At 42.1% G+C, this 18,078-nt stretch overlaps 1 protein-coding gene across 8 annotated transcripts in view; it reads right to left on the minus strand.

The window, feature by feature from the left end:
- Window positions 1-18,078, minus strand: part of cep112 (centrosomal protein 112) — a 124,647-nt gene that overhangs the window by 54,887 nt on the left and 51,682 nt on the right. For 5 of the 8 annotated variants that reach the window (XR_010093813.1, XM_063471786.1, XM_063471780.1 and 2 more), the window contains 3 exons: window positions 14,438-14,573; window positions 11,878-11,985; window positions 5,940-6,122 (listed from right to left, as the gene is read on the minus strand). Coding sequence is in view for 7 of the 8 variants with exons in the window: in XM_063471786.1 (XP_063327856.1) it covers window positions 5,940-6,122; window positions 11,878-11,985; window positions 14,438-14,573 (427 nt within the window). In the remaining variant the exon portion in view is untranslated. The remainder of the gene's footprint in view (window positions 1-5,939; window positions 6,123-11,877; window positions 11,986-14,437; window positions 14,574-18,078) is intronic. The other 3 variants (XM_063471781.1, XM_063471785.1, XM_063471783.1) reach the window with 3 other exon arrangements.

An 18,078-nucleotide genomic window follows, 5' to 3' on the forward strand; every position in this document is an offset into this window, starting at 1 on the left:
CAAGAGGGCACGTGTTAGCAGGCTGATGGGGAGCTCTGTGAAGGAGCAGCTCTTGGTAACAATAGAAGAGTGTCAGATGAAATACTGGGTCAAACCGTGTCAGCTAGGATGACAAAACACTGGCAAAACAACCTCAGGGAGAGTGGTTAAGGACTGAATAAGAGTTCAATCAAGGGAAAATATCACAGTCAAGTGAGGATGAGTCATAAGACTTTATCAACACTTATAAAGATTGTATTAAGATTCTCTAAAATCCTCTACGAGACCACAACTAACTGCTTTTTCTCCTACTCTCCACTAAACTGCACAGTGACAACCCCGCACAGCTAGGATGAGCAGTGATTCTTCTGTGAAGGAAAGAAAATGGCTAATTTTTTAAATGAAGAAATGCATAATAAACGATGGGTATCTGTGAATATGCTTTATCACGATTTCACAAAACAGAAAACAAAATAATGAGGAAAAACGTGCAATCAGTTCAATATATCTAACATTAATTGAGTCTCAACAGATTAGCATAATTACTCCGCTGGTATGCCAATTAGGCTCTTTTAGAGACTTTAATGTCAGATGTTAAATATGAAATGAGACTGTAACTGTAACCAGAGCCCGACTCTCATTTAAGTCGGCCGGTATCACTGGACAATACGGACTCAAAGGTACAGTGTCAGAGTGTGTTAGATGGACCAAAATATGAAATTAAGGAACATAATGCAGAAAAAAAAGATACAGATGATGCTATCACAGAATCACATAGTCTGTCTAGACTAGCTCTACTCTATAGTTACTGTATACTGTTGTAGCACAATTAGCATTAGAGCTAAATAAATGATGGAGGAGAGAAATCTGTATGCCCATTATCAAGGGACCATGGCAAAACCCTTTTCAGACACAGCTGTAACTAATAACATATGGTACATACTGGTACATACTAGCTTTATGTTTTACAGTTACACCTAAATGTAACAGAGCTATAATTATTCTTAGCAGTTTCACCTTTATGTTCCTTCAGATTGAACTCGTGAGCTGTGATAAAAAACGCAGGAAGTTGTTTTCATGATTTCCGAACTCTGAGAATTCAGAAAGTATCCACTTGCAAGGTCAAGAATAGCACAAGAATCACACTGGAGGCATTTCTAATTACTGCCCTCGTCAACAATGTGAGCACTACCCCGTTTGGAGGCACCGCATTTCGACTTGCATCCTACAAGTGAGGTCTATAGTTTAACATTCTGACTGCAGGCAGAAATATTTATCTCTGCGCATACAGCTGGCAATATCCTATCTTATTCTATTCACTCAATATTAAGTTAACAGTTTCTTTTTTATGATGAATTTCTGTATCCACAGCTTTCTGACAGAATTTCAAAGGCAATTTTTTGGTAATAAAGGTGACAGTGTTGCATAATGTGATGTATAATGCATATTATTTACATATAAACACAAACAGAGTGCGAGACATTTTTACTGAAACAGAGTTCGACGAAGTTTTGAAAATCTCACTTTTAGTGTGATGGTAACAATTTGCCAAAGATTAAATGCATGCACCGATCTCGACAATATATCACGACTATAACTACGCTTTTGGTTCATCGCTAAGAATTATGGACTCTGGCATCATGTCGGGGTATGAACATAAATATATGGCCTCCTTCAAGGCGGTTTGGGTTATAAGCGCCAATTGTTCACTTAACATCTAATTTAGTATCTCAGAATTCTGCAGTTGAACAGGATAACCAATGCTGTTTGTTTCATCAGTGAGCGCTCATAATCTTTCGACTTGCGTAACTCTAAAAAGTGTTGTATGCAACCCCCCCCCCCCCAAAAAAAACTAACCTCCAAATATTATAAACAACAGAATAACTCTGCAATTATCTGCAAAGTATAAAGTCAAGTAGAACACACGCATGCTCTGACGTGTGACATTTGACTCTTATAGGCAATTAAAATGTGTAGCTGAATTGTGTAATGAATGATCCGCTGTTGTCAGGCAGATAATGTGTGTGGCTGAAATCCAACATGTGATGTATGCACATAATAAATGGCTTTGGGGTTTGAAAGGGGAGCATGTTGTAACACTCCACACATCACAGAACATCAGCATTCGCTGATGACTTGAGGCATGATCAATAGCTCCCCAGTGAAAAACAAAAATCAGCTGAGTTCTAACATAAATACTCCCCCGTGAGAAAACGTGATGAAATCTGTTGAGAAAAACACAAACACAATGACACCTCAACTCAGGAGGATATTCACGTGCCACTGAAATCAGCGTGTAACAAAGATTTACATGACAACACCCGGGGACCAATCATTTCATAAATGACAACATGGAAGGATTGAAACAACAAATGAGCCCCCCCTTCCACACCCACCCACCCACACACACACACACACCCTTCTAACTGAACTTTCTTGTTCTCTTGATTTTTTTTACCTTTGACTCAGCCTGTCATCACCCTGTTCATTTGACTCATTTTAATCACGTATTTGGGAATGAAGCGCTTTGAAAAATTGACAGCATCATTATTTAGTCCATTACGGCCCAGAAGAAAGACCCCGCAAGACTCGCGCTCTCTCCCCCATGCTGTTTGAAGTCCAGATGGTGCGTACGTTCCTTTATAAAACACACAATTATTTGGGAAAATAATACCCATAAAATGAGTTTTGAGGAGGGGCAGGTGGAAAAAATATGAACGATGGGTTTTGCATAGAACAAACAATTCTGATGTTTGCAGAGAAGAAAAAAAAAAGAAAGACAAAAAACACACATACAAACACAAACTTCCAATTAATTTATAATGCTGGCCCTAGTTTTTGAAGTCAAACTCTTACTAATGTTTAACAATTGAAAAGCTTCGCAGGAAAAAAAATAGAATCAAAATAAACAGAAATGAATAAAAAAATAAATAATCGCGAATGTGATAGCACACAATAGCACACACAATAACATACTGAAATGTTCTGCTGTAAAATCCAATACTTGTCTGTTTTCTTTTATTATGGATGTTTTATTGTTTAGAGGTACAAAATAGTAAGTTTTAGTAAGTATATAAACACACACACACACACACACACACACACACACACACACACACTGCTAGAGTCTCCAGAATGGAAGCGAGAAAGTCCATGCCATCATTCTTTGTGCTGCTTCGTCCTTTGGGGGGCATTAATCAGCTAACAAAACACGCTATGGGCAAACATGTTTCACCAGCAAGATATTTCATCAATTTAATGGTTCAACCAGCTCAAAGTCTCTAGTTCATTCTGTAATGAGAACATTGAACCATGTTATGTTTTTTCCTCTCTTTTACAATATTTTCTCTTTAGAAAGCCTGTGATTATAAAAGACTGATATATAAACATGTAAACAATGACAACTCCTTGCATATGATCGTCCTTTACGCAAACGTAGCCCCGATAACGCCGCTGTTATTATGAGTGGCGACTACATAGTGGAAGAATCCAGAGTTTCCTGGATGATAAACTCTGGTGGGATGAGGACAGTGTGTCCCTGTGTGAGTCGACTCACTGGCTCTGCTTCTCAAACACAAGCCAAGAGACAGGAATGCTATTTATTAGTGTCCCACCACATCAAGGGGATGAGTGGGCATTACTCACCCTGAGAGTGTGTGACAGACATTAGCTGTTCTCTGTCCTTGCCAACTTTTTTAGCTGCAACTGTCCTTCCACTGATTCAAGGAAGACTAAGAAAAAGTGAGAAAAGCTAGCCAGAAAAAAAAACAAAAAAACAGGGGCCTGAGCCCTATTGCCACAGCAAGCCTTTGAGCTATCTGTTACTGTTATGACTGTCGCTTGATGATATTATGGTACACTGTTGTCTGAGGGGGAGCTCGGCAACACAAAAAAAGAATGAGCTGTAACACGTCCTGCAAGGAATTGCGCCATACTGTCTGCATGCAACAAAAATAAAAAGTTATTTAAAATTAAATTCTTATATCACAACTTTCACAACATTGTTTTTTAAAAGAGACGCATGTAAACAGCCACGCTAGCAAAGTGATGATATCAGTGTGGCTGAGCTCTAAGTGGAAAAAGCAGCTTTAGCACTGCAGTTTTGTTTAATAATAAGTATGTATATAATAGGCATATTTTTAATACATATGGGCTGACAGTCTGCCAGCTTGCGGCTCTTTTTTAATAGCAAGCAGCACATCTGTGCATCTGCTCTCACACAGGAAGTCAAACCAGCTCACCCCCCCACAAACCATCAGTTATCCATCTTTCCATCTTTCAGAGGCCTGAGTGAAAAATCCTGATTTCTGACGCTTTAACATCTGATAGGCAGGCGACTGATGTCTGCTGAAAATGCTGCAGGAGCAAACAGGAACTGAGAATATGAAATGAGGACTGGGGAAGTTTGCTTTTTGTCACCTGCTGAGATTGTGTGACTGACATTAGCTGAGATTGTGAGATTTGTCAAACTGCACGTCATGTTGACACGAGCAGGGCGACATGCTATCAGTGGAAATGTCCTGTGGTGACGGCATCTAAAGAAACATCTCAGTTTTTTTTGGGTTAGTCTTTTGACACAGCTTCCAGCCTTGAAGATGGTTTATATTGCAATAACTTGGCTACTGTAGAAGTATACTGATATGGCTAAAAGATATACGGGGTCGATAAAATAATAGTTATAGTAAACAAATCCGAGCGCATCCTAAATATGGATTCATTTTCAAACTAAGTGGGACCACTGCATCTAGTTTTAATGTTAAAACTCAAACCGTAGACACAGGATAAACTGATCAAATTTGTCTAATTGGGGAGGCTCAGGTGTATATTACTCCTTAAAGGATAACACTGCTGCACATTAGCTTTTACTAGTTCTAGGTATAAACCATTTCATTCTTATTGCATTTAAAGTTATTGTTGTCTTGTGAGGACAAAAACTAACCAGAAAATAGTCTAGGTTTGATTTCCTCGCCATTCGCGATGAGTGACCAGAGTTGGTGTGAGGAAATTCGGTCCACAAACGTAACAAAAGTCTCTCTGGGCTCCCATCATCAGCTAACCGCCAATATACAAAATTCTCTACATGCTGCCAATGTTCATTTCATCAAGAAGCCTGAAGAGTCAAATACAAACCCCAGCTGGGGGCTGGTTTGTCGAATGGCTTCCCACAGAGCTCCAATCTTGCCCAGGCTGGAGAGAGGCGAAGACAGTGCGTGATGGGGTCTGAGATGAAACCCTGCTGCTCTGGTTAAATGGTGACCACATAGTCTCTCAGTTGTCAGGGATATCCGTTAATATAGACCCAAAATGTCATACACTCATTGTGGCTGACCATGCTGCAATAAGAGAATAATCGCTGTTTTCCGGAGGGAGATAGCTACCTGTGGTGAAAGGAGAATGGCAGGCAGAAAAATTCACTTTGGTGGGACTAAAAAGCGCTTTACAGGGCGTCCACAATTATCTAAAACACAAATTCAAACCGTGGTTGTGGAATAAAAGCTAGGCACTCAACAGCGTTGATTTCTTCCCCTTTACATAGATACCTGTGGGTCTTTTGGATTTTTGGTCTTTACACTTTACACAAAGCCTGCTGCGATAAAAAGTGAGTTAAAATACAACGGGAAAATCGTTTGTTAGGACGGTGCCATTCTGCGTTTTGTTTATTCCATTTTTAAAAAACTTTTTTGTCGCGCGCGACATTGATTCAAAATGTATTTTAATTCAAACGGCAGCATCTACGATCTTCTGTGTTCTCGCGCTGAACATACGGTTTCTAAAATTATTCGCGCCGCACGTCAATATCTGTCTTGCTTCAAATAAAAAAGTATCTCAACCTGCTGTGCTTTTGAAACCCCAGGAAAACGTCAATGAGCAAAATACAAAATGGTTGTCCACGGGAGACCGGCGGGTCAGCGCGTGTGTGTGTGTGCGTGCGAGTGCGTGGATCAGTGGAGACCCCCTACCTGGGCGTCGCGCTTCCTCCACTCTTGGGTGTGCTGTTGGTGCTGTTGTAGGGCGGCCCTGGCCTGCCTCTCCAGGCTGCTCACCTCCCGCTGGTGCTCCTGGACCAGGCTGTCCTTTTCCGCGCTGTGCTGCTGCTGTAGCCGCGTCCTCTCCTGCTCGTGCTGCATGCGCTGCTCAGCCATCTGATTGGACAAGCAGGCAAAGAGAGACTTCATCAGCCAACACACACTCAGAGCAACCCTGTCGTCATGACAACTTGTCCATCCACCGATCCATCCATCCTTTCTTCGTCCTATTCCGTCAAACCCTCTTCCTCCACCCAAGAACCCCCGTGTGCCAAGCCAAATTTGGCGAAATTGGTAGGAAAGTGCAGGGTGGGGGGAAAAAAAGCGAGAAAAGTTTTGCCGCTTCCTCACGTCGTCAGAGGACGACATGATGTGATGTGTTTACATCTGGCTCGCTCCCCCCGCCCTCCCGCCTCTCCTGCCAATTGTACAGACTGGCCCTCCATGTCCCACTCCTCTCTCTTCAAATCTGTCCCCCTCGCCTTATTCTGGGATCGGCATATAAAAGAGCCGCGAGTTTGGGCTACGCAAGCAAGCTGGTAGGGGTTAGCCATCTGGCTGCAGCAACTACCCAATGCCCCATGCTATGCGCCTGACAGCATGTGAAAATCGGCTTAGGCAATGACTATGATGATTATTATAAACCCAAATTAGAAAAAAAATGGAAAGAGAGGTGAAAGGAGAAGGTGCTAAAATATTCTTGGTACTGTATTATAATCTATGAATTAATTTAACTGATAGCAAATGCGCATATTAATGAAAATCAATTCCATTTTCTCAAAATGTAAATGTCTATGCCACCAGAATGTAACTGAGGTTTATGCTGCTAATGCAGTCAGCGTGTAGTAAGAACCTGCACCAACCATTGAATAAGAAGGCGTGGTTAGCGGTTAAAAACACCATAGCAAAGCCTTTAGTCTCAGCAGAGCTGCAATCAGCTACACACAATACAGTAGAGCAAAATAAAACACTTCTAATGGGACGCAAAGCCCCAATTTTTCAGGGCTTAATCATCCTGTCAGCTGAACCAAGTCTGTATTCCATCTCGGCTGTAAGCGGAGTCACCTGCTGAGAGGTGAGCCTTGCCAGTGAAGCTCCCAGCCCCAAGCCCCCAAGCCTTTCCCAGGCTCCGTTCCGTTCCCACTCCCCCATGGCGGGGAGACAACTGACCCCCACACCATCCCACCGTGCAGGCCCAGTCGGAGCCCTGAAAGGACAGCAGGGGCTTGGGGCCCATTTGCCTCCCTGCTTTGAAGCTAATCCCCCGCACATTGTGCATGACGGCACCCTACCTGGCCTGCCAGAGAAGCGGAGATCAACGGCCTCTGTGCCCGCTGCCTGCTCTATCCATGGCTATATCTTCCAAAGTTGCCTGCTATTCAGAGCAGGTGATGAATGAGGGGCTATCTACAGGAAGCCGGATTCCGTCCCTGGCACTGAGACGAAGGCCACAATAGAAAGTTGATTTAGACAGCCAAGAATGTATTCCTCTACTTTTGGGAGAACTTCAACTTCAACCTCAGCAAACAGCAATGAAAGGATATATCACTGAATAAAAATGGATTTTTATCTCTGAGGCTTAGTTGACGGCATGGCAGAAGTAAACCATTACATACACCCTCAGGATAACCTCACACACATGCCATTTTTCAGAACAGATCAGGACAGCAGGCAGGCAAACACCACACAAAACAAGTGCAACATGTTTCACATGCTGCCGATGATGATGTCTACAGAAAATTCCAGTGACAATTTGCACCGCCTTCACCTCCTTTCCCATTTAACAAAATAACACATGCAAATCAGATCCACAGCTAGAATGCGTTGTCCCACACGAAGAGTCAGAATCATACAGCTGTACATTTTAGAGCTGAGGGATTGAGCAGCGCGCAGCTGCTTCAAGAACTCCCCAGCAGGACATGCGGTAAGAGAAAGTGGCGGAGGACGTCCTGACTTACTGTTCCTTTCTGCTCATACTCTCGGCCCATGGGGGGACGTTTGGAGGAAAGAGGGGATCTCGGGAGAAATTAGCATAAAGAATTGGGCAAGATGGTGGAAAAAAAAATTAGAAAAGCACGGAGAGGAGATGACAGAGAGCAGACATAGCAAGGAGCCTGGCTGTGACATCACGTAGCGCCACTGTGGACTAGAGGATGCTGGATGCTGTGGTTCTTAAAGGGACCGGCATGGTGCTTATGAGGGAAGACTGAAACGGGTATGGCACAGCTGGGTGCCGTAGATACAGAGTGAGTCGGGTGTTACTGCACAGCACGACTCCCGTCAGCCTGGACTGACATGGTTGTGTATGTGTGTGAGCTGCATGCCTTGAAGCAGGACAGTGAGGTAATAGGCTTCTTTCAACCCTGGGGAGGGAAATCTGAAATGTTTGGAAAGGCGGAGGGGAGAGGAGGGAGGAGAGCAGAGTAGAACAGAAGGCCTGTCTGGTCTCAGCAGGGGAGAACGGGGTGCATGAAGGCGGGTGGAGAGAGACTGAGGAACAGAAAAAAAAAAAAAAAAAGACACCTTCAATCTCACTATAGGTTTGTACTGCAACTGGCCACTCTATTTATTGCTGATATATGTGTTCAAAATACGTATCGTCTTGTACATCTACATGTAATTTTGCCTCTGCACACAGAGGATTTTAAATTGACCATTTAAGATGTGACTCAAATGCAGACTTTCAGCTTAAATCAAAGAGTTCAACAAAATTATAGCATTCACAGCCATTTTTATATGTGTTCCTTCGTTATTATACGACAAATCAAGCAGATGGAATTGAACTTGGATTTGGTAGCTGTTCACTGATTCTGAATTACAGAGGTCATGGTTAGGGTTAGGCTGAAAGCCCCCAGAAAAGCTCCAGAGAGATAGCAAAAACTGCAGAAGTGGCCAAATCAGCAATCAGGTACCTTGGTAGAAATAAGAAATGCGCTGCCCAGCTCAGCATCACCAAAAGACGTAAAAGACCATAGAAGACAATTACAGTGGATGATTGTAGAATTCTCTCTTTGGTGAAGAAAAACCTTTCACAATGTCAACCCATTTCAGGAACAGTCTTGAACAGCTATGTGTATTATTGTCAAAGTCTACAGCCAAGAACTTACAAAAAGGTGCAACCCACTCATTACACTCAAGAACAAGATGGCTAGATTAGAGTTAGCAAGAAAAAAAAAAAAAGTAAGAGTCCGGATAGTTCTGGAAAAAAAAAAAAAAAAAAAAAAAAATTGGATACAATTTGGACAAGATCAACATGTACCAGAATGAAGGTACGAGAAACAAATGTAGAAGATTAGAAAAAGCTCACGATCTAAAACATACACATCATCTATCAAAGATGGTGGAGGAAGTGTCGTAGCATGGGCATGTATGGCCGAGCTATAACTAGCAGGCATGTATGACCAAGTATAACCATGCATATTCATGTATGGCAGTGTAACTACGGCACTAGTGTTTATTGGTCATATGTCTGCTGATAGAAGTAGCAAGATGACATGGATAATGAACCAAAGTATACTGCAAAAGCAACCACAGAGGTCCTGTTCTTCAATGGCCAAGTCATTTACCTGATCTCAACCCAATAGAGCTATTTTTCTGTTGTTGAAAATGAAACTGAATGTAGAGAGAACCACACACAAGCAGCATCTAATAACAGCTGCAGTAAAGGCCTAGCAGGGGATCTCAAGGGAGGATGTTAGTGATGTTCATGGGTTTAAGACTTTAGGCAATCACTGACTGCAAAGGATTTTCATTTCATTTCAGTTTTAAAAACAATCTTTGTATTAAAAATTATCCTAGTTTGTGAAATGGAGAACTGTTTATTACATAAAAGACCGAAATTCCTGAACAGCTAATGCAATACTGTTATTATTATTTTATCACTGGTTAGAAAAAACATTTTTGCTCCCAAATAAATTTTGATAAGTGTTTTTTTCCCTCCCGTATGATATACTTTTACCAAATTCTTGCAGCTACACAGTCTCCCATAGATCTCAACATATTCACTGATACCAATATCACCGGTCGACTTGTACAATAAACCAGCCTGCTTTAGTATTTATTGTTCCAACCTAACATCTGAAGAAAGAGGCCGTTGTACATTTATAAAAACTCAAGGTCGCGATGAGCCGTTTAATCTTGATATGTCTCCCAGACTGTAAGAGGAAGAGCTCTGTCAGAAACCATGATGCCTGATTGCCTTGGGGGTCAAGTGGAAAACAACTCCTTCGCACACAGATCCCCCCCGAAGCTGCACTTGAGGGAATGTTCTTTTGTGAACATCTGAATGAACTACCTTGACCCCAGAAATCTTGTGAAACCAGCTTTTCTGGAGTGAAAACACAATGTACTCTCACACAGACATGAGAGAAAGGAAACAAGTAAAGAATGTGGAGTTGCTTCAAAACAATATATAACGCATGTCTAACATTAAGCGGCTGGTCACAGAGTAGCTCATGAATAATAACATGCCTAGGTGTAAAAACACCCCCCTCCAAATTCTTTGTAGCAAATGTCCCCAGCTCTCATATCAAAATCATCACAGAGACAGGTCCATTGTTTTCATGTATGTTTTATCTTTAAGACAAAAGCCTTTCTGATGTGCCGCTAACCCTATGCGGCTGTCTTCAACTGTCAACTGCACCCCCACTCAGCGTGGCAGTGGCTGATAATCGTCACTTCAATATTTCCTGCAAACCTTTGATCGTTTACCCGTTAGTTATGACTTCTCAGAACAATACGCTGTAGCTGGCATTCAAAACACTGATAAATCTTTGCATTTACTGGATGGTTACATGGGGATGACAGTGTCTTTTAGATGCAAATGCAATCTGTTTAATGGTTTAACCGGCAGTGTCTATTTATATGACGATTTATCGTTGCAGCAGCCAGTGAAGCGCTTTATGTCCCGGCCCTTTCTTCAGTTTCCGGGGATGTTTTGAAAAATATTTCAACACACTACAGTCATTATATTTAAGTGGTTTTAAAATATGCTATTTTTTAACATTGTATTTTATAAATGCCATTCTAATTACAAACCCAACTGTTCAGCCATGGAGCAAATCGATAATGAAGCACAGTTTCTCCATTCCTTAGATATAAGACTGGCCTCATATCCCCCCATTTACAACGATCTACAGCAAATTACACGCAACGTAAACTCCATCTGGCCTAGAAATGAGTGTAAGCATGCTTATTAACACAAAGGTTGGGTGCCTGGAAAGCAATCATGTTGTGGATATAGATGGGGAAAAAAGAGATGTCACAGCCGTTAGTAATATCCACGCCCAAAACAAGCGTGGTGTCACATGGTCATAAAGTCTCGTATGGAGTAATCTAGATAATTTATTTTTTATTTGGTATATAAATACTGTTTACATTTGTTACAGGAACAGAAATAAAAATGACGCTCTTTGCCTCCTACAGTAAGATCAGCCGCCAACACTAATATCGGCTCCTGCGGTTTAATTGAATCTAGTGCGTCTCTATCAGCGAGCCAGATTTCAAATGGGTTGTGAAAATGGTTTCTCGACTCTTAATTGAAGAAGAGTGAGCGAGATGGGGTGATAAGCGGGCTACACATCTTCTATGCCGATTGCGTTACTTTTCAATTGGCCACGTTTAAGATATTTATTGAGCCGGAATCTAAGCTTAATCTAAAACATGCCCCTTATCATGAGAAATTAATCAGACGGAACAGATGGGGAGGAATAACAAGACTGCTCCAAATGGATGTCAGTCGCCCGTTAGCTGTCTCCAATAGACCGAGTGCTCGCTGATAATAGAGTGAAGATAACATGATGATGGCGATGACGGAGACGAGATGAGCACAGAAGTAAAGAACAATTGCACAGTGAGTTAGAAACTCACAGACCTGCTGCTCGAACTTCTGTCTGAGGTCGTCAAGTTGCTGCGAGAACTCTTTGGCCTGCTTCTCCCTGAGGGACCTGGAGCGCTTCAGGTCCTCCTCTACCTTCTCCATCTGAAGGCATTAGAAGAATCCAGCACATAAGTTCATTAATTATGAGTTCACAAGCATAAGGCTGGTCATATACGTATATGTATATTTAGAAATATCTCTGCAGAATCGCAAGTACAGTAAATCTCATACACCAAACTACAAGAATAACACCCGGGATCTGCAGGAAAGTGAGGCTCCGGGAATATTTGTCTTTTAATTGGAGATTAATGAAGTGCCACTGGGAAAGAACACAACGAATTCCTGTGATGATGCTGGAATGACGCAGCATACTGATATACTAATCTACTCAAACTGAAATCTAAATAATTTGCACTGTTACGCAAGCAGTTCACATCAAAATTTATAAGCCTTTGTCTTTGTGTTTTCGTGGAAAAAGGGATTCCGCAGTATTTACCCTATACTCTACTTCCTCGCACTCTACCTTTTTCAGATTTTCCTGTTCAGGTGACGGTAATCAGCAACAATTGGAAATGCAATTTACTCAAACGCCTCTGTATTTGGGCTACGCTGTGTGTAACGCTCAGGAAATGCTAAATGTGTTTTGATTAATCCATTTAAAATGCCGAAGCCTCCTTTGAACTATGCGCGCAACAGAGATTTGATTCTGCGTGGTGCTTCTTCTTCTTCTTTTTTTTTTTTTTAAATCAAAATAGGGCAGACTCTTTCCTTTAAAGTGAGCTCTAAAAGTGAGATGCCGATTTTAAAATGAGAGACAGACAGAGAGAGGAAGGGGGTGATACAGATAATCCATTAGATATAACTCCGTCTGCAGACAGAGAAAGAGAGAGAAGATGACGAGAGGATGGATGGGTGATGGAAGGAAGGAAGGAAGGAAGGGGGGAAAAAGGAGAGTAAAAACTTCTTTTGAAGTTCTTTCTGCAACATTAAAGCCTCAGCTGGAGAACGTGATGCAGCGATGCACAAGTGGGGTGGGGAGGAAAGGGGGGGGGGGGGGGGGGGGTGAGGATGACAGGGATGCAGGAGAGACTGCTCTCCTCTCCCATGGCTTTGATGTGGGCTGAGGATAAAGTCAGATTGGAGATCAGGATGCCAAGGGGGGCTCAACGGGAAAAGAAAGAATGAGCAACAGGATGGAAGGATGAGAACATCAGAAAAGAGTAGCAGGACGAAGTGGCGCACCGATATAGACATTTTCCGAGGCATCGCTCACATGTGGCCCTGAATTCAAGTAGCAAGAACAAGAAAGAAAGGCGGCAAACAAAAGTTCTGTCTTCCTGTGCAAATATTTAAAAATATTCAGTGTTGTGGCGCCGATCCAAAAGAGTCTACTCGCAATAACACAAAAACTTCAAGAAAGTCCCAGCTTCGACAACCCCTGAATATGTTTTATTACTTGAATGGGATCATCTTCTTCTTTTTTCGGTGGGGGGGGGGTCCTACTATTTTCTACTCAGATGCAAGCAGCACACTTTCTTTCTTCTTCTTCTTCTTTGCTTTTTGAAATACAAGAGGATATTTTAAATTCAGGCTAGGGAAATAACGTTTAGTTTGTTTGCCCACAAATATCCAAAACTCCCACTCAGACATAATAATGATTAGCCATTTAAAACACATAAATAAAAATAATCAGCAACTAAAACTTAATAATCTCTCCAGCATTGGGCTCTTTAAAACATTTAGGACCACACTCGGTGCAGCCTGGTCAATACTGCACACACGCAGTATAGCCAGAAATGCTTGACAAAAGCGCCTATAGTTAAACTGACTTGTAAAACAGCATCAGAAGTTTTCGAGCCGAGTGCGTATCGATTGGAAGTCTCTCCCAATAAGCAGCAGCCCACGCAGCGAGGGAGCGCTGATCGCGAGGCAGGCCCGACGTACTAATTAGTCTGCTTGCTTAATGCAGCGTGACCTGCTCTCCTTTGGAACCTGACCAGCCTACGTCACGCCCACTGACAAGAAAAGAGTTCACCGTGTGATAGCGGTGAAGTGAATACACCTGCTTAATGAGCGGGATTACAAATAATTACATTCATTTGGAATGACTGGATGGCTCAAAAAAGGGCCTGAGGATGATAATGTTCTTGGCTCTTGCATATAGATTTTTCAGTGTAAGAGCAAAGGTGCTGGAAAAATGATGCCTTGCAGAATATGTTCTCTGTGGTTAGGCTGAAAAAATATAAAGAGTGTGTGTGTGTGTGTGCGCATTGTTCTGGTTATTGCCAAGCAGGCAGCTCACTCCGCTTGCGGTACAGCAAACCTGACACAGGGTTACAGTTAAAGTGTGTGTGCATGTGTAAACACTAATCTGTTTTGGCACACAACAGGAAACACAAACATTGCACAAGAGGAATGTGCAGTCCTCGCATGAATATGGATGCATTCGTGTAACAGAAAACAGGTGTGCATGGATGCCAGCCCGTGTTCGCTCGCATGCATTGTGATTACGGCTCGTGCTGCTCGTTGCGCGCGCTGATGTGTGTTATCGGACCTGCAGTTTCATGTCAGCGTAGGCCTTCTCAGAACTGAGCTCCACCTGTTTCTTGAACTGCTCCAGCGCCATATCTGCCTGCTGGATGTGCTGTCTTTGGCTCTCCCTGGCTCTGTCCAGCTGGCTCTCCTTCTCCCTTCAAACCAAACACACACAAATGAACACACACTACGTAGCCATAGAAACACAATTGCAGACAAGAAATCCAGAAATAGTTAAGAAAGAAAGTAAACTTTTATTTTTGTAGAACTTTTCAAAACAGTAGTTTTATAGTAAAAGAGAGAGAACGAAGATAGACTTAGAAGCAGAAAATCATCACTGTTCTTTTCGCATGCACTCTATCAGGTTTGGTTAACCCTTTAAAACCTGAACCGTGAAATAATTGCCATATTATTTTGCAAAATTCTAATTTTTTGAAAATGGAGCATTTATGGAACCTGAGGACAAATTAACAAACGATTAAATAATGACATATTAATTTGCATATATGAGTTTTAATTTGCTACAGCTGACAATTTTTGCAATGATTATAAATGTACTGTGAAGTTTATTTAGGTTCACTGATAATATAAAAGTTTTTAAAACTCAGAAACACTCATGTATCAAACACGATAGACTGAGCTTTAATGTGGTGCTTTCTCTCGACATCAAAGAGTGAAATATTCAACAAACAACAAGTTTCTTGTCCCATGTTGAACGACGTGTGAAGATTTTCCATGATCCTTCATTATTGTTCACCCTGTTTTAAATTAAAATAAGTCACTTTTTGCATGCGGTATAGCCTCGCTCATCGGAATGCGTGGCGGTATCTCCCAGGCAGGCGTGTCGATGCTACTGCCGGCAAATGTCAGGTCACAGGCTTCCAAGAGGAGAGGGACTGACAGGCACACTGAGAGGGATGGCCTCATACTGAGAACTGTCAGAGCCCAGCCAACAGGCCCAGCCGCAACATCATATACAATGTAGCTGTCAAGCTTAACGCACAGAAGGTAGGTGGGGAAGGGAGTGTGTCTGGGCGGAGGGATACAGAGTAGAAAAAAATGACAGCGCTAGAAGCCAGGGAAGTGTGTGAAGGTGTTATTCTTGTAAACAGCTTTTAAATTTCTGTCCATCCATCCACTACACCTGCTTATGCGGGAGGGTAGAGCTGGGCAGGAGACACGTGACACCACGAACAGGCTGTCAGTCAATCACAAAACTGACACCAGACAACGTTCCTGCTGACATTCAAACCTCGAGATGCAAATGAACCAAAATATTTTTGGAGCCAGGTTAAACTTCTTGCTCTAAATTTGCACCTCTTTGCATATTTTTTGGTTTATTAACTGATTTAAAAAAAAAAAACTGAAATAAAGGCAGACATAAGAAAATACACAGGTATATGCAAAATATTAAAAACAAAAAAATTACTAAAGAATTAAAAATAAATATACGGCAGACTAGTTGACACACGTTTGCTATTATTATATGATTCTATACTCAATATTGTGATGACAAAACTCTGTTGTCACCAATGACTTCGACTCAGACTTGACTGTGAAAAATAATGCGCAAAAGCACACACATCTGTTCTGCCACCTCCAAGTGTTTGTCACATGATACCCACACTAGATTTTGAAGTGTTGGAATTTGGCAGAATCACTCATCTCTTGCATGACACTTCTTGATGAAACCATGTTGACAAAATCCAACCAAAAAACCCCCACAAACCTGGAAAATATTATCCCCTTACACTTGTATAACGTTCGTATTTTAATGACGCCACACGTGCTCCTCACATGTGTGGCGTGCACGAATATAATCTGAATAAACAACTTAAGAATTGCGCACCCAGGTTTAAAAACACCAAAAAACAGATCATAATAATATTAAGAACAGCATCTGTTAACCATGTATAGTGCATAAATGGGATTTTGCTAAAAACAGAATTGCGTGAATTGATTTAATTTTCACAAAAAGCAACACTAAATGTGCAACTGCAACAACGGGTACATGGACTGCAGCCACTATTTCAACCCTTCAAGATGCTTTATCTGATTAAAGCACAAAGAGCACGATATCAGGGGGACAGTATGACTGACTGTGCACTTTTCCCTCTTTACAGTGTGCCTTATGCAGTGCTTTGAGTATAAGTGAATGTGTGGCTGTGTTTTTCTGCTCCCTTGTAAATTGCTACTCTAAGAGGGTATGGATAATTATTCCCTCTGGACAGACAAGCAGCAGCAAGAATGAATTTCTGGCCAGTGGGACTTTAAACCAATTAGAACTACAACTATTACTAAATTACAACAGGCACACATGGGGTGGTGGTGGTGGTAGGGGGAGGCACTATGCTCTGTGCATTTATCTGTACTTCACAAAGCAGGAAGGCTGTCAAAAGCAGCACGATTATGAGCATCTGTGCACAACTTAAAAAATAAATTAAATGAAAAATTGGAAGTACATCTAAAGAAAGGCATATAGTGGTTTGCAGCTTTGTAAAGCGGTTAATCTCTTCCTGTAATCAAAGAAACAACTTTAGGTGTTTATAAAGACAGAACTGAAACAGAGGCGATAACCCCCCCCCCAGCAAAAACAGAGGAGGCAATAAAATAAAAAAAAAATTAAAAAAAACAAAATAGCAGAGAACAAAAGCAGAGGATTGAGAAAGGAATGTGCAAGCTCTCTCTCCTCTTTATAGAGTTCTGTCTCTTTGTAATTTTGGTTTCTCTCATGTTGGACATCAAACGACAAAGTGTTTTTTTTTTTTGCCTCTTTCCCAATTTTGTGTACTCTGTAATTATTAATCAGTCTCCTTGCACGACTGCCTTCCGGACTCAGACAGACACAAAGGATATGTGGGGAGACTGAGATGGAAAAAAAGAGAAAAGAAAGAGGAAAAGCGAGAGGAAGATGGAAAAAAGGACGTCACAGAAATAGCAAGTTTTTTTAAAAAACTTCCAAGAGGAGAGCGGAGAGAGAGAGAGAGAGAGAGAGAGAGAGAGAGAGAGAGAGAGAGAGAGAGAGAGAGAGAGAGAGAGAGAGAGAGAGAGAGAAGAATTGGGTGTGTGTCTCGCTTGAGAGACAACTGCGCCTGCGTGCGCGCTCACGTGCATGTACAGAGGCCTTTGTTCATGAGCCACAATCCCAAACTCTCTGTGTGACTGACAACTCTACTCAAGGAGTGCACTATGAGTAAGTTGGAGCTGGCTGCTGGGCCTATACCTCAGAGGATACACAGGAAGAAAAAAAAGTGACTGCAGCTAACTTCAAGTATGTGACAGATTGAAACATATTATGCTCTTAAGCTGAGGAGAGCAGGTGAACACTTGGCCTCTTCGGGGAATCTCGGGAGCATAACTGTGTGTGTGTGTGTGTGTGTGTGTGTGTGTGTGTGCGCGCGCGCGCGCGCGCACGTGTGAACGTGTGTGGTCACTACAGTGGTAGACAGCGTGTCACCATCAATAACAGAGCAACGAGGGTGAGATGAGAGGACAGCAAAAAAAGGAGTCAAGGAGGCCTGGCAGAGAGAAATGGAGAGGGAAAGGGAAGGAGAGGGGTGCCAGCGTCAGGGCGGCCTGTTGGCTTTAAATGGATCTCTGGTCAGAAAAGTGGAAGGAGAGGAGGCTCAAATTAAAGATGTGCCTTCGCTAAAGAGGAAG

The sequence above is a fragment of the Pelmatolapia mariae genome, linkage group LG4 (assembly GCF_036321145.2).
Source record: "Pelmatolapia mariae isolate MD_Pm_ZW linkage group LG4, Pm_UMD_F_2, whole genome shotgun sequence".
Lineage (NCBI taxonomy): Eukaryota > Metazoa > Chordata > Actinopteri > Cichliformes > Cichlidae > Pelmatolapia > Pelmatolapia mariae.